The sequence below is a fragment of the Penicillium bovifimosum genome (assembly GCF_028826915.1).
Source record: "Penicillium bovifimosum strain IBT 22155 chromosome Unknown utg000008l_segment0_segment0, whole genome shotgun sequence".
Taxonomy (NCBI): domain Eukaryota; kingdom Fungi; phylum Ascomycota; class Eurotiomycetes; order Eurotiales; family Aspergillaceae; genus Penicillium; species Penicillium bovifimosum.
In genome coordinates this window covers 1,055,791-1,070,326 of record NW_026622717.1, presented here as the reverse complement: position 1 = coordinate 1,070,326, position 14,536 = coordinate 1,055,791, and the positions used below count along the sequence as shown (strand labels likewise).

Genomic DNA, 14,536 nt, shown 5'->3' with positions numbered 1-14,536 from the left:
TACCTGTATCGGGGCTTGCTTAAAGTTTGTCGCAAACGCTGTGAACCCATCTTGCCGAGCATCTCGCAGTATTAATTGCTGTACCTCGTCCGGGGTATTACTATTTTCGAGCAACCCCATTATCACCCCGACAATTACCTTATTCCTACTCTTCATCCTCAATTCTTGGTTTCAATCCGCGGAAATCTAAAAAAAAAAAAAAACACAAAATGCCTCCAGACAGCTCAACATTCACAACCCTCAACCTCCCCCCAACCTTCGAACTCCCCCAATACATGGAATACTTCACCCTAAAAGCCGGCCCAAACACCGACCTCTGGCGCAAACCACCAAACGGCGAAATAACAACAGCCCCCATAGTCTTCACCACCCTCCGCCACCCCTTCGTCGTAGCCGAAGTAACCGTGAGCGCAGACTGGGAACAAGAATGGGACCAAGGCGGCCTAGTAATCTTCGCCGGTGCCGCCCCTCACACCCTCAGCGAAACAACGTCCCTCCGCTCCAGGACCCCACGTCCTCCCTGCAAATGGGTGAAAGCAGGCATGGAGTTCTCATCCGGCACCGTGAACGCCTCGTCCGTCAGCGCAACTGCCGACGGCGCAGACTGGTGTTTGTCGCCGTTGGCGCAGGGACAGACGGGGCCTGGGCCGGGGATGGTGGTCCATTCGCTGCGGATTAAGCTCGAGCGTGTTGGGGATGCACTGTGGATTTGGTATCAGGTGCCGACGGCGTCGCCGTATGCGGTTTCGCCGGCGGCGGTGGGGAGTACGTGGAAAAAGTTGCGGGAGGTTACCTGGTTTTTTTATGGGGTTGAGGATAAGTTCGTGCATGTTGGGGTTTATGCGAGTCGGCCGACGGGGTTGGGGAGGGGGGAACCTTTGTGGGATGCTATGCGTGGGATGAGGCTTGGGCCTTCGGCTATGGGTCCGGCGGATGGGTTGGTGGTTGAGTTTGAGGATTTGGAGATTTTTTAGCTGGGTTTTTTTTGGTTTGATTCCTTGGGGTTCTTTCTTGTTGAAGTTTGGACTTTTGGTGATACCTTTTCCCTTTCTGCGTTTTCCGAGCGGTTATGGCATGTCCGGAGTCGAGTTTTTGAGTTTCTGATGAATTTGCTTGTTGATCGTGTTTATATTTTTTCTACAGTATGAAGCATATGATTCCTTGATGCACTTGCGCTTTTATCTTGAATGAGATGGGTATCGACGCGATCAGTCGCGTCAGATCCGTTTGTCACGCGCATGTCCTTCGGCATCAGTGAGCTCTTTGCCATGCATATAGGCCATGAATCATAGGATTCATGGATCATTCGGCTATCGCATCTTTATTTATTGCATAATTGCTATTTGTTAACAATGCTTATTGTATTGAAAGGAAAGTAAATCATTTCGAATCCCGTCCGTCGCTCCCGACAAAGTATATCCTCGATATATATTGAACCAGAGCGGGCTTCACCTGGAGAAGATCTATATATCCCAATTCAGTAGTTCAACTTTATAGCCGACCATAAACATACCACCATAACCAATCACACATATACAGATATGCTATTAGTTCAAATCCATATATACACCTAGGTATACGGAGTAAGATTGCAATAAGATCGTATATTTCCCCGAGCTACGGAGTAGATGTACTTCAATCTGATATCGCTAACTGTAAACGGCTAGACCGAGTTCACAGATACCCCAGTCCAAGCCCCAGGGGACTTCAACGTGAAGTTCGAACCCTGATCTTCTCCCACCACTCTTCAAACCTAATATTCAGGTACAGAATTAACAAAACACCCAAACTCAATGCAACATGTCCTGCTTCTCGCCCTGCATACTGCATGCAGAACCCTCGTAACGACGCAGTCTGCAACGGGTGACATCACCGGCTGAGTCATGCGGGAAGGCCGTTCCCGAGGTCCGGGAGCTAAGAAATTTTGCATCGAGGGTCTCCAGCTCAATTGGGGTCCAACCAGAGCCGTGATGGGCCATTTCTGTAGCTCGATCGACTGGGAACCGTCTGTAGTTTACTCCTCACCGTTTAGTGTAGGCCAATGGATGGGTGTTGTGGCGTAGGTGCTTGTGGGAGAGCGGATCGTTTTGCTGAATGAGGATGGACCCGTAACTAGGACATCCGCTAGTGGAATGGGGTTAATTGAGATGAAGGAGTTGTTTGTTGTTGTTTTTTTAGGTTGGATAGAGCTAATACCCCAGGTGGTGTGTCGGTAGCTGTTGTCTACGTGAGAGATCTGAGCTTTCGAAGCTGGGAGCTCTATACGTGCAATCGCCGTTCGTTCCAGGAAAAGGAACAGAAGGTGAAAGAATCTACTCCGAAGGAAAAGATATACAGCCTCTAGACGCAACACACAGAGTTTTGGTTTGGCTCTTTGATAGGTTGGATGGTCGATGGGCCATATAGGACTCTATATGTACAGAAAGAAAAAGTGTTGTAGATGACGCTGAAAGTAGTACATGGTAATACATCACGACCAAATACCCTCCCCGGCGGATAAGAAGAGATTCTCAAAAAACCCCCAAAATCACATATTTTGAAATGACAATTTTCTCAAGAATCCGCAAAACCCGAGTCGTTGATAATTTAGACGTACTTGCACATCATGGCAACCATGAGATCGAAGAGACCCATGGCCTCGACGAAGGCAAAGCCAAGAATGGCGTAGGAGAAGAGCTGGCCACGGAGGGCAGGGTTGCGGGAGACACTCATGAGGAGAGCGGCGAAGACGAGACCGATACCGATACCGGCACCACCGAGACCGATGGCGGCGGAACCCATACCAATGTTCTTGGAGACCTCGACCATGGCGGAGGCGACCTCGGAGGAGTACTGGCGGCGAGCGGCAGTCTGGAAGGCCTTAGCCTGGAGGAGGGTGGGCGACTGGATGCGCTTGGGGGCACCGATGGTAGCGACGGGGGCCTTCTGGGTGAAGGTGCGCTTGGTGGCAGCGTTGAGCTGGAAGCGGGCAGCAGGGCGGGCGACCTTGGAGGTCTGGGCCATGACGGAGGCCATGCGGGAGGTGAAGACACGAGTGGCGGCCATTGTGATTGATGGTTATGGATTATACGGTGGAATGGGAAGAGAGGAGAAAGAAGGAAAGAGGAGAGAGATGGACTTTTCAGGGAGAAAAAGCTGGGAAACTACGGGAGACGGCCGCCCTAGGACATAAATACTCTACGGCCAAATTTTCGCCCGTCCGGTCCTGCTAGGTCGGTCTTAGTGTGTATGTGTAAGGTAAAATAGCCCTAGGTTGTGCGTGTTTAGGTGGACTCGGGGGTATTTGATTCGCAAATCATATGAGGAATGCTAGGGGAAGGTGGTTTTGGGATGGTATTCGATGTTTTTTTTCTCAATTCTTTTTTTTTTCTTTACCGCGTATTGCTACCTGTCGGGTTCACTCGGGTATTGTTCCAACTGGGTCCACTGGGATCATTTTTGGATTGATGGGTCTATCTCCCCTGCATGGGAAATGACCTTTCACTTACACGCGCGTAGATGGACAGTTACTTATTTGATACTAATTGCAAGTTACATGCATGATGAGAGCTGACCATAACAGTGAAGGGATGAAGTCAAAGACGATTGCAAATAGTCAGTCAAGGAAAATAAAACCGAATAATTCCCAATTCTGCCCTTGCCGTGGATCTTAAGCATGTTCCAATTCTGTGGATCGATCCACAGCTAAGCTTCTACTATCCAATCATAATCCCCTCGGTTCCACCAAATTTCTGAATTCGTTCCCGGCGTTCCCCAAACCGGCCCGACTCGGATTCCAGGTCCACCAACAACGGAGTTACTGGGCAACCACCGGTTGAAAGGAGGCAGATAATGTGGAACGGGTGGATATAATCTCCCCCTTTCGTCCCTCGGGAATCCACCTCACCGAGTGATCACATTGAGAGAAATACGTAATTCAATACGGATCCGGTACCCCGGGGGTGTGTTTGCTGTGCCGAGGGGAGGCAGAATCTATGCATTGAGGCTGCAGAAGATGTGCGATCTTATACTTTTTTTTTGCAGGGGTAAAAACGTCTGGAACTGCCTAAGCGAACAGACGGAATAAAATTCAAAGAGGGAAAGGAGACTAAAACAAAAAACCGGGTTGTCGTGTCCTTGCTTTCACCGATCCACTTAAACTGGATTTCCGACCCGCCAGATCCCGACTATCACTGCCAAACAACTGGCCTTTTCCGGGTCCCAGTGTGAAGGACATTCAGCTGGAATATTAAAGAATGTCTTTCAGTTTCCCCGGGGGCTACACTCCTTTATATAGACCTACCTCCAGCAGGAAAAAAATTCACACACAGTGAGCATCCCGAATAGGCGAACGAAGAGGCTCTTCACGCTCGGGGAAAATTCGCGATTTGGTCATTTTGGCTGATCGCTGCTTGGCAGGACCCACACAAGCTCGATCCAGGGTGCACCCGTTACGCGTTCTCCTTTGCTGGAGCTACCTGTACAGTTATCTGGGGAGGCTGGGGTTCGATACTGTGCAAGGAGATACAATTGCAACTGAGCAGAGCAATTGAGCAATTGAGATCAAAACAGCTCTTGAAGCGAGCATTATTATGGATGTTGTCTAGTATCGAGGTCAGGGGTTCCGGCCTCGGGTGTAATCGGGTAATACCATGAAATACACGTATGGTAATCCTCAGCCATCGACCCATCGACTCATCGACTCATCATTGACCAGCCGTGAGGTCATGGGAAGAGGTCAGTTGGCCGCATTGGAAATGGAATAGCCTCAAATTGCTGTACGACCGTACAGCTAATGGCCTCGCGGTATCCGTAGCTTAAGTTAGTGGACGTAGCCCCCGTTCCCCTTGAATTGGATATCCACTCTCGAAATGAAACATAAAGAACTCCGTACCCCGGTCAAATTTGCTCGTAGTGAGATTCTCTCATTCTCGAACGACTGTCACGCCCTCGGCAGAACACGCGCAAAGACAAGCCACTCTAAGCGCCGACATCCACTCGATCACAGACGCACTGCACCAGCTTACCTGTGAACTCACTAGATACCGTCGATTCCACTCCAATTCCGCTCCCCATCGAATCGCATTACGCACTTGGCGCCCAGAGTCATGCCCCGAAGCGCCGTTCGCTGCGCCTGAAGATCCGCCCAGCTACCGAGGGCATGACGATGGACAGATATGGTATCCGCATCCAGGGGGCGTGTGACCACCGGTCCTCACGCCAAAATCACGGCATTCAAGCCGCAGTATCCACTGGCCTGTCTAGCGGAGTATCTCCCACGCGTGGTATGAGGCTCCGGGGATTTGCTGCATTGTTAGCAGCCTAGCAGGTTGGCGGACGAAACAAGCGCCAGATTCGATACGGTCATCGATTACCCGACACCCCCGCCTTTCTTCTGGCACGAGCCACGCAGTCATTGTGACATCCCATAATCATCTCGAATAAGGCGCAGGATGCGGTTACGCAGTATCGGTTCGCGTCGGGTTGCGATGTCTCGTGCTGGGACAGCCGAGGCGGCTACATATACCCGACGCTTGTCCGCGTTCCTAGCACAGCGATAGATATATACACATAAAGTCCAGCGGGTTGGGACTTGAGGCTTGAAGCGCGGGATTGACTTCGTAGATGTTGTGTCGTCGCGTTGAGGAGCAGTTACTGCTTGTGACACTCGGCTTCGCGGATCGCATGCCGGGGATTCTTGAGTAGCATGGGTGATTTGTGAAGGCTAACGCCGTAAGTACAGTACCAGGTGCAAACGTCAAGCTTGGGAGAAAGCATTGTAAGCAGTTGTGAAGGTGTAGGGGTTACTCCAACTCGTCCTCTTTTTCCGCTTTGTTCTTTGACTTGGCCCCTTGAATAGCGGTGTCCTTTTTGTTGGCTTTCTCTTTCCCTTGGTCTTGTTCTTGTCTGGACACCTGGAAGCATAGTGAAACTCGCTATAACATGTATCTAACCCCTTTTCATTTTGTCATAAAGCATCGCCAAGGGAAAACCAACTCTGCAGATGCTCTTTCCAGGCAGACAACGTCAGACCTTGGGGACGCCCGGGGAGAAGACTTGTTATTGCCACTTCGGAACCCTCTGGTGTCCGATGCCGCCCCGGTGCAGAGCTGTATTGGATCATGCGTGACCATACAGAGCCTTGTCGAGTCAAAGGCTTTTGCACCAGATGACGAACCTTTTACTGAGGAAGAGGTTTGGGACTCGTCCCAGATGGGAGATGTCCAGCTTAATCACTCAGATGAGTCTGAGGTTGATACTGACCCTGGCCATACCGACTCCGCGGAGTTTCGGGAACTGGCAAACAGGGCTGCTTGGAATTCGCTGACTCGCGATCAACGAATATCTACCGCTACAGTACAATCTGTGTGCCGTAACGAAGAGGTCTATTCTGCTGATCTGTGTGCCGTAACGAAAGTCTTCATTCGCCTCAGCAGAATAGACCTCTTCGTTACGGCAGACAGATTGTACTGTAGCGGTAGTTATTCGTTGAGGTCCGCTTTTAGGACTCCAACTTCATCGCCACGACTGAGTAGAGCTGGCCGCAACCAAGGAATCTGCCTCGGGGGTTGGCGAGTCAGAATAGGAGGGCTGCTAGGGAGACGCAGATGGTGCAGTAGATTCCAGTCTCAATAGTCTTGAATGTGATCATGAGAACACTCATCAAGAAGATGAGGGCGTCGGTGGAGTTTGACAGCGGCACTGGCCACTGATTATTATGCAGGAAAGGACAACAAAGCTAGACCGAAATGTGGAGAGAAAGAAGGTGAGCCTAGCTTTGTGAGGTCCCTTCCTCATTCCATGGCTGCAAGAAGATTGGGTGCTATATAGCATTACCAAGCTGTTAGACCCATCGCAGCGTCCCATTTAGCAGAGGCAAGACGTTTCAGCGTATCGAGGATGACTCTATACGTCGCACGAGTAGAAACGTGTTCCTTCGATCTTGGGTGGGCCGGAAAAATATTGATTGCCGAGCCGGTCATGGACGCAATTATTGCAAGGGAAGGGGTCAAGTCGACTATAAAGCGGAGATTCTAGCACCAGCCTGTGGCATATTAGGGGGGTTTGATCTCGTGAGCTTACTATAACAACCGGTTTCTCCTTTAACGAGCAGTATGTAGTGAAATCTTGAGAACCCATCTGCAATACGGGGACTATGAAGGTGACTCGAACTCAGGACCATTTAATTGGCGTTGATTGGGAGAAAAGTCAGAACCGGCAGGCTAAATTTAGAAGCCCCGTAGGGCTGAAGGGTAGACCCACTATGGCACCAGATATTCCATTCTAGTTTTGTACGCAGCATCATTGGTATCCTCTGGAAATTGATACATATTACATGCGATCGAAACATCCTCCCTAGAGGCCACCTCTTGGACAGCATCTTCATACATTGAAGCCCTGGCACAGCTCGATATACGGGTGTTGGTTTCTCGGCCTCAACTAATTCGACATTCCGACGAACTGCTTTCACTTCCATAGCACACTTGTATCTCTTGGTTTGTTAGTGGTATGTGCAGAGCAATACCACGTATCTATCGTTGAGTATCGGAGATTGAGATTGAAGTAAAGTAGGTCATTGAACCACGGGTCAGATCTATACCCGCGCAGGTCCCATGGGTGACATGAACTCATTCTATAGATCTGGAGTTTCTTAATCATTGTCCACCTGTACTCTGCAGTGTATTGTATACGGATTAATTGTGATTTGATCAAGAATGCCCGAAGCCGAGTGCAATAACCTTCCGAGACTCCGAAGTTATTATCTCCAACCCTTCGGTGCAAGAAACCCCAGGAAGGTCCGAAGTGCAGTGAAAGTAAGCAGCATAAGCACAGGGTACGTAGCTTTGGATAAATGCATATCCTGTGGCGTGGGGATCTGAAGCAAGGGACCGGGTCAGCTGTGCGGATATCTTGCCCCGCATTCCCTGACCCCGCGTGGCGGGGATGCAGATTGGCAAAATGAGGGCTGGTGACACGTGTAGATCTTTGTTAAGCTCACCTCGGAGCGGGATACCAGTACGGGTGTCCTACGACCAGATATTCCAACTGTGCTTATAGATTAGGTGTTGATAGATTATCCACCCTGATATTGGAGTACTAGATTGGGAAATCCATTTAGCAAATCAATCACGTCTCACCACCCGGCGGGAGAACTGCTGAGAATTGGAATATTTCCAAGTGTGTAATTATTTCTGCTTCTTATCTTGGATCCAATAGGGTTTCCAGACCACTACTAATGCAAGCACATTATCTCGGCAGGTAGTATCCGCATTACCTACAGCATGCAAATGACGGTGAGCATCTAGGATCCTCCCATGCAACGGCTAATAAAGTTCTGACCTGACAATATGTACACAGCCCTCAGAACCTTGGGACGGTGATTCCGCTCCGCCGGAAAGCCGACTACACCGCCAAGGCCCAAGCGTCTACTGCTTTTCCAACCTGGCAAGAAGAGAAGAAGACATAATTGGATGCAGTCTATGCAAATAGTCGACTCTTTCACTTTGAGAACTGCAGAAGCTATCTCGTGCAGATAAACTGCAGCTCGCAATGGCTTGGGAATACGGATAGACCGGCGAGCTCTGAGGGTCCAAGCTTAGGGAGACTAGTGTGGGAGTGGCACGAGCTTCATTGTTTTGGTCAATAATGAAGCACTCTCTCGGCTTAGTCTCGGATCCTGTTATCATGTGTACTCCGTATTGGGTAGTAGATGGGCTGATGCGAAGATTGGATTTGGGTAAAAACCACTCCACCCCTGTTCATGAAGTTTTGTTTTGATCACTGCAAGATAATAATGAGTCAGGATTCACCTGACAGGTGGGTTCAGGAGCTCGCCATTTTTTGGTGGACGTTGATTGGCCAGGAATTGGGAATTGGGTCTTGGCTTTGGGTTTCTTTTTTCGTACATTTGCAGCTGAACTGTTTCTGAGGGAGATTCTGGTGTGACTGTACACAGTAAAGGACCAGAGACATAGAGGGGTAAGTGTATGACAGTCACACATGTTCATGAATCAAAAGAAAGAGAAGAAAAAGGGAAAAGAAAAAAAGCGGATCGCCCAAACAATGAAGTACCTCGGCGATAGCTTCACCGCATGTTTATGAGATCGGCTGAAAGCCCAAAGTACGGAGCATTAGGCGTTAAAGTGAGATAAAAGTGGTAAGGTGTGGAGGATTGTCGCAAATAGTAGCAGAAAGGTAAGAAAATAGCAGAATTAGCAAAATTCGGTCACTATGCCAACCCTCTTCCCCCCACTTCTGGCAAGCTGTGCCGTTGTACTCATTTGGGGCCCGAAGTTCAGTTTTTTCTTTTTGCCTCTTTTCTGCCTTTCCCCCCAATACTCACAATAATCCTCATCCTTTGCTCTGTGAGCTTGTGTTTTCTTGTACACGATAATCTAGCGTTAATCTTTGCTGGTCAGATTGTGCAAAAAAAAGCCTAAAAAACTCATACCTAAAATACCCTCGCGAATCATTCCCATTTACGACATTACGAATCTGACGACCCTAAACAACTATGGCCGCCGTTCAAGAACCCATCATTCCCGATAGCAATGCGCTGCCGAGCGACATGAGTGAATCGACAGCTACACTGGTCGATCCCGCCGCACAGGAACCATCCAAACCCGAAGTCCCCATGACTGCGGCCGAAAAGAAGAAGGCCAAGAAGAAGCAGAAGAAGCAACAGAAGCGCCAGGAGAGTATCAGCTCTGTGGCTGCTGTGGAAGCTGAGAAGGTGGAGGAGGTGGTTCCTGAAACTAAATCGACAGAGCCGGTGGAGGAACCTGTGGTGGAAACTCCCAAGGAGGCTGCCGAGGCATTGGCTGAGGAGAAGTCTGCAGCTGAACCGGCTGCTGAAGTATCTGAGACTGTTGAGAACACCGAGCCGGTTACGGAAGAATCAAAGTCTGCCGAACCGGTACCGGAAACTATCGCAGAGCCTGTTGAAGAAACCAAAGCGGAGGAGACCGTCCCTGAAGCTGCCGCGGAGCCAATTGCCGAGGAGACCAAGGTCGAGGAGGTGGCTGAGCCAGTCAAAGAAGGATCCAAGACCGAAGATGTCGCGCCTGAACCTGCTGCAGAGCCGGTTGTTGAAGAATCCAAGCCCGAGGAGGTGACTGAGTCCACCACCGAAGACAAGCCCGTCGAGGTCACCCCCGAGGCTGTCGCCGAGCCTACCATCGAACAGACTCCCGCTGCTGAAGAGCCCAAGGCTGAGGAGGTGAGTGAAACCACCGAAGACAAGCCCGTCGAGCCCATTTCCGAACTCGTTTCTGACCCTACCACCTTACAGACTCTCGCTGCTGAAGAGCCCAAGCCAGAGGAGGCTGCTGAGTCGACTACCGCGGACAAGCCCGTCAAGGAGACTCCCGCACCCGAGGAGCCCCAGACTGTAGAGGCTGTTCCTGTCACCCAGGAGACTCCTGCTGCTGAGGTTGCTGCCGAGGACTCCAAGGCCGCTGAAGAGCAGCCTGCCGTCGAAAAGGTCGTTGAGGCGGCTCCTGAGCCTGCTGCGGAGCCTGCAGTTGAAGAGACCCCAGCACTCGAAGCCGCAGTGGAGGAATCAAAGCCCACCGAGGCCGTTTCTGAAACCGTCGCAGAGCCTATCGTCGAGGAGACTGCCGCGGTTGAAGAAAGCAAGGCTGAGGAGACCGCTGAGCCTGTCACTGAGGAGAAGTCTGCCTCAGAAGAAAAGGCCGTCGAAGCTGTCCCCGAGGTCGCCTCAGAGCCTGTTGTCGAGGAGACTCCGACCGTCGAGGAGTCCAAGACTGAGCCAGCCAAAGCTATCCCCGAAGTCGCCGCAGAGCCTGTTGTCGAGGAGACCCCGGCCGTCGAGGAGTCCAAGGCTGAGCCAGCCGTCGAGGAGGCCCCCGCTACCGAAGCCGCCCTGGAGGAGTCCAAGCCCGCCGAGATTGTTCCCGCAAGCGCCGCAGCGGCTGTCGTCGAGCAAACCCCGGCCGTTGAGGAGCCTTCGGCTGTCGCAGAAACGGCGCCTGAGCCTGCCGTCGAGGAGTCTGCCGCGGCCGAAGAAAGCAAGGCTGAGGAGACCGCTGAGCCTGCCACTGAGGAGAAATCTGCCTCGGAAGAAAAGGCCGTCGAAGGTGTCCCCGAAGTCGCCGCAGAGCCTGTTGTCGAGGAGACTCCGGCCGTCGCAGAGTCCAAGACTGAGCCTGTTGTCGAGGAGGTCACCGCCACCGAAGCCGCCCTGGAGGATTCCAAGCCTGCCGAGATTGTTCCCGCAAGCGCCGCAGCGGTTGTCGTCGAGCAAACCCCGGCCGTCGAGGAGCCTTCGGCTGTCGCAGAAACCGCGCCTGAGCCTGTTGTCAAGGAGGCCCCCGCCACCGATGCCGCCCTGGAGGAATCCAAGCCCACCGAAGAAGTGGCCGAGCCCACCAAGGAGCCAGTGACCGAGAAGGCAGTCGAGGAGCCTGCTGTGGAGGCCGAACCCGAGAACAGCGCCGACACCACCGCAGCTGTTCCCGAGGAGCCTGTCACTGAAGCCGCTACCGCCGAGCCAACTGCCGAGGAGGTCGTTGAGGCCAAGGAGGAAGTCGTTCCCGCACCCGCTGTGGAAGCCCCTGCTGAGCAGCCTGCCACCGAGGAATCGATTTCCGAGCCAGTCAAGGAGGCTGAAGCTGCCGAGCCGGTCGCTGAGCAGACTGTCGAAGCTGCTACGGAGTCCGTTGAGGCTGCTGCCACTGAGGCTGCTGTCACCGAGCCTGCTGTCACCGAGCCTGCTGTCACCGAGCCTGCTGTCACCGAGCCTGCTGTCACCGAGCCTGCTGCCACTGAGTCTGTCCCCGCCGTCGCCGAGGAAACTGTCGCTGAAAAGACCGAGTCTACTGAGACCGAACCTGTCCAGGAGACCACCGAACAGGTTACCGCAGAGGAACCCGTGGTTGAGGAGCCTGTGGCTGAAATTGCCAAGGACTCGACTGCTGAGGAGGCACCTGTTGTCTCTGAGGCCGCTGAAGCTGCTCCTGCTGCGGCTGTGGTTGAGGCCGTCGAGAAGGCTATCCCCGTTGAATCTGCCGAGGAAGTTGTTGAGAAGCCTGAGGCCACCAAGGGGGAGGAAGTGACTGAGCAAGCCGTCGAGAAGCCTGAAGCCACCAAGGAGGAGGAGGTGACTGAGCAAGTCGTCGAGGAGCCTGTCGTTGAGAAGACTGTTGAGGAGCCCGTTGCTGAGACTTCTGTCCCAGAGCCGGCTGCGGAGGTCGCCCCCGCCCCCGTCGCTGAAGAGACTTCTGCCAAGGAGATTGTTGCTGAGGAGCCTGTTGAGGCTTCCACCGAGACTCCCGCTGTTGCAGCTGACGAGCCTGTCGAGAAGGCTGAGGAGAAGCAGCCTGAAATTGAAGCAGTTGCTGAACCAGCCGTCGAAGAGACTCCTGTTGCCGTCGAAGAGCCCGTGTCTCAGGAAGTGCCATCTGCTGAAGAAAAGGTGGCCGAGGAGCCTATCGTTATGGCTGAGGCTGTTGAGACTGCTGTTGTTCCTGAGACCGTCGATCCTGTCGCTGAGCCCACAGCTGAGCCATCTGTCACCGAAAAGAAGGTGGCTGAAGAGCCTGTAGTCGAGACTGTTGAGGATGTTGCTGCTCCTGAGCCCGCTGCTGCTGAGCCTGCCGCTGCCGAAGAGAAGGTCGCTGATGAGCCAGTTGCCGTTGTTGAGGCTGTCGAGGCTACGGTTGCGCCTGTCGTCGAACAGACTCCTGAGGCGGCGCCGGTTGTGGAGGAGCCTGTTGTTGAGGAAGCTGCTGTCGAGGCACCTGTCGCTGTCGATGCACCTGTCGCTGTCGAGGCACCTGTCGCTGCGGAGCCAGTGAAGGCTCAAGAGCCCGTTGAAGCGGTCATCCCAGTAGGGGAGTCCGCCAACAAGGAGGTTGAGCCAGAGACCCAACAGGAAGAGACTGCTGCTGCACCTTCTCATGATGCTTCTGCCAAAGAAGATGGCGGCAGTGCCGAGCTTGTCGAGGCCGGCGCCGCTGCCGCTGCAGCCACCGTGCTCGCCGGTGCCGGCGTGGCTGCCGTTGCTGCTCACCAGGATTCTGAGACTGCAGCCGAATACTCGAAAGATCAGAAGGATCTCAAGGCCGAGGCCCAGCCCGAAGTCTCCACAGCAGAATCCCAGCCCGCAGACGGTAAGCCAGCACCGTTCTATCTCTCCAACCAGCAATCTGTCATGTCGATCGAAACTGATCCTGTTCTTGCAGCGCTTGCAGGGGATCGCGAAGCTCTGCTCAGCAAGCTGAACCAGCCATCCACAGACCAGCTGGCCGCATCCAGCCAGCAACCGTCGGTCGAGGCCGTCGAGCCCACCAAACCCACCGAAACCAGCGAGGGAACCACCGAGGGAACCACCGAGTCCGCTGCCAAGGCATCAGACACCAAGCCTGCTGCCGACAATAGCCTTGCGCCCAAGCAGAATGATGAGGATTCTCGTCCTACGAGTCAGAATCGGTCAGTTACAGCTGTTTCTCTAAATGGTGCAACAGACAACTGGCTCAAAGCAATCCTGCGCACCGTGTTTGTCAATTTCTTTGGAGCCATCTTTTCACCTTTCCGCCGTAACAAGGCCCCCAAATAGGGAAAGAAACATCACTTTTTTCGTGTCAGCCAGTCTGTTTTTCCTTGGTACGCTGTTCGTGGAGAATGAGAGCCTCAAACTGATGATGCACGGACATGGGCTCGCTGAGGGCTGACTCACTGACTGATTGATCAGGACCAGCAGCTGGTTTTGGCTCGCTGTGTTGACGGTTCCGATTCTTGCGATATGGTGTCGTTCATACTTCGGATAAGATCAACAATAATCCGAGCTCACGTGGCGTCGAAACGGACACTTCGGAACTGATCAACAATGATCCGAAGCACGTGCGTATCAAAGCCCCAGCTCTTGGCATCAACGTTGTGCGTGGGCATTGGCAAAAGTGCGTCGCCTTCCGAAGTATAGACATCGAGGCCGGACTTGAGGGCCCATCTCTCCCCCAAGCAAGTTATTTCATATTCCCCTGTACTATTGGCTTGTGTTTCCTGTTTCTATTTACGAATCTCATTTGCGCCTTGCTTCGTTTTGATTTATCTATGGTTAATGATTTCCTTTTGTCATCTCTTCATGTTGGGGTCGATGCTGCCCTCGGATCGATTAGGTTGGCTTGCTCGCCCAGTATGTAGTAGTTCTTCAATGGCATGATCTTATGAATAATGAATCTTTCAATCTAAGTGTCTATATGCAGGTATCCGCATGGTGCTTTGTCTTCTCCATTGCATGAATGAATCCTTTGTAGAGGACGGTCTTGCTGGGGGCAATCATAGACATCTTGCTATAAAGGCATGCCAGTTCCCCTGCCTTTTCGCCTTTCTAGAGCGCAAGGGGTCTGGTAGATCGACGGAGGGAAGACATGGACTACGACAATGGGTGAACTGCGAAGATTCCTGGGCGGACAGATGGGCGGCGGGAGATTCACAGTGGTTTAGTGATAGGTAGGGTGAGGGTCGTGCCTTCGATATCAAGAAAAGACCCGATGGAACGATGGCAAGTACCCGTGGCTTCCGTTCTAATCATGCC

The 14,536-nt window shown here is 52.5% G+C and overlaps 5 protein-coding genes across 5 annotated transcripts; 2 read left to right on the top strand and 3 right to left on the bottom strand.

Annotated features, from left to right (window-relative positions):
* Positions 1-209: 209 nt before the first annotated feature.
* N7515_010088 (uncharacterized protein) lies at positions 210-974 on the top strand (the record flags this gene model as incomplete). Its single annotated transcript, XM_056670831.1, has 1 exon — positions 210-974. One exon carries the CDS (start codon positions 210-212, stop codon positions 972-974), a length of 765 nt encoding a protein of 254 aa, XP_056517204.1.
* An 816-nt stretch (positions 975-1,790) lies between these two features.
* On the bottom strand, positions 1,791-1,979 carry N7515_010087 (uncharacterized protein; the record flags this gene model as incomplete). The annotated part of the gene is made up of 1 exon (XM_056670830.1): positions 1,791-1,979. One exon carries the CDS (start codon positions 1,977-1,979, stop codon positions 1,791-1,793), a length of 189 nt encoding a protein of 62 aa, XP_056517203.1.
* Positions 1,980-2,586: 607 nt separating this feature from the next.
* Positions 2,587-3,045, bottom strand: N7515_010086 (ATP synthase subunit C family protein; the record flags this gene model as incomplete). Its single annotated transcript, XM_056670829.1, has 1 exon — positions 2,587-3,045. The coding sequence occupies one exon, from the start codon at positions 3,043-3,045 to the stop codon at positions 2,587-2,589; it is 459 nt and encodes a 152-aa protein (XP_056517202.1).
* A 6,448-nt stretch (positions 3,046-9,493) lies between these two features.
* N7515_010085 (PT repeat family protein) lies at positions 9,494-13,558 on the top strand (the record flags this gene model as incomplete). Its single annotated transcript, XM_056670828.1, has 1 exon — positions 9,494-13,558. One exon carries the CDS (start codon positions 9,494-9,496, stop codon positions 13,556-13,558), a length of 4,065 nt encoding a protein of 1,354 aa, XP_056517201.1.
* Positions 13,559-13,583: 25 nt separating this feature from the next.
* N7515_010084 (uncharacterized protein) lies at positions 13,584-13,890 on the bottom strand (the record flags this gene model as incomplete). Its single annotated transcript, XM_056670827.1, has 2 exons — positions 13,584-13,716; positions 13,793-13,890. The coding sequence occupies 2 exons, from the start codon at positions 13,888-13,890 to the stop codon at positions 13,584-13,586; spliced, it is 231 nt and encodes a 76-aa protein (XP_056517200.1).
* Positions 13,891-14,536: the final 646 nt, after the last annotated feature.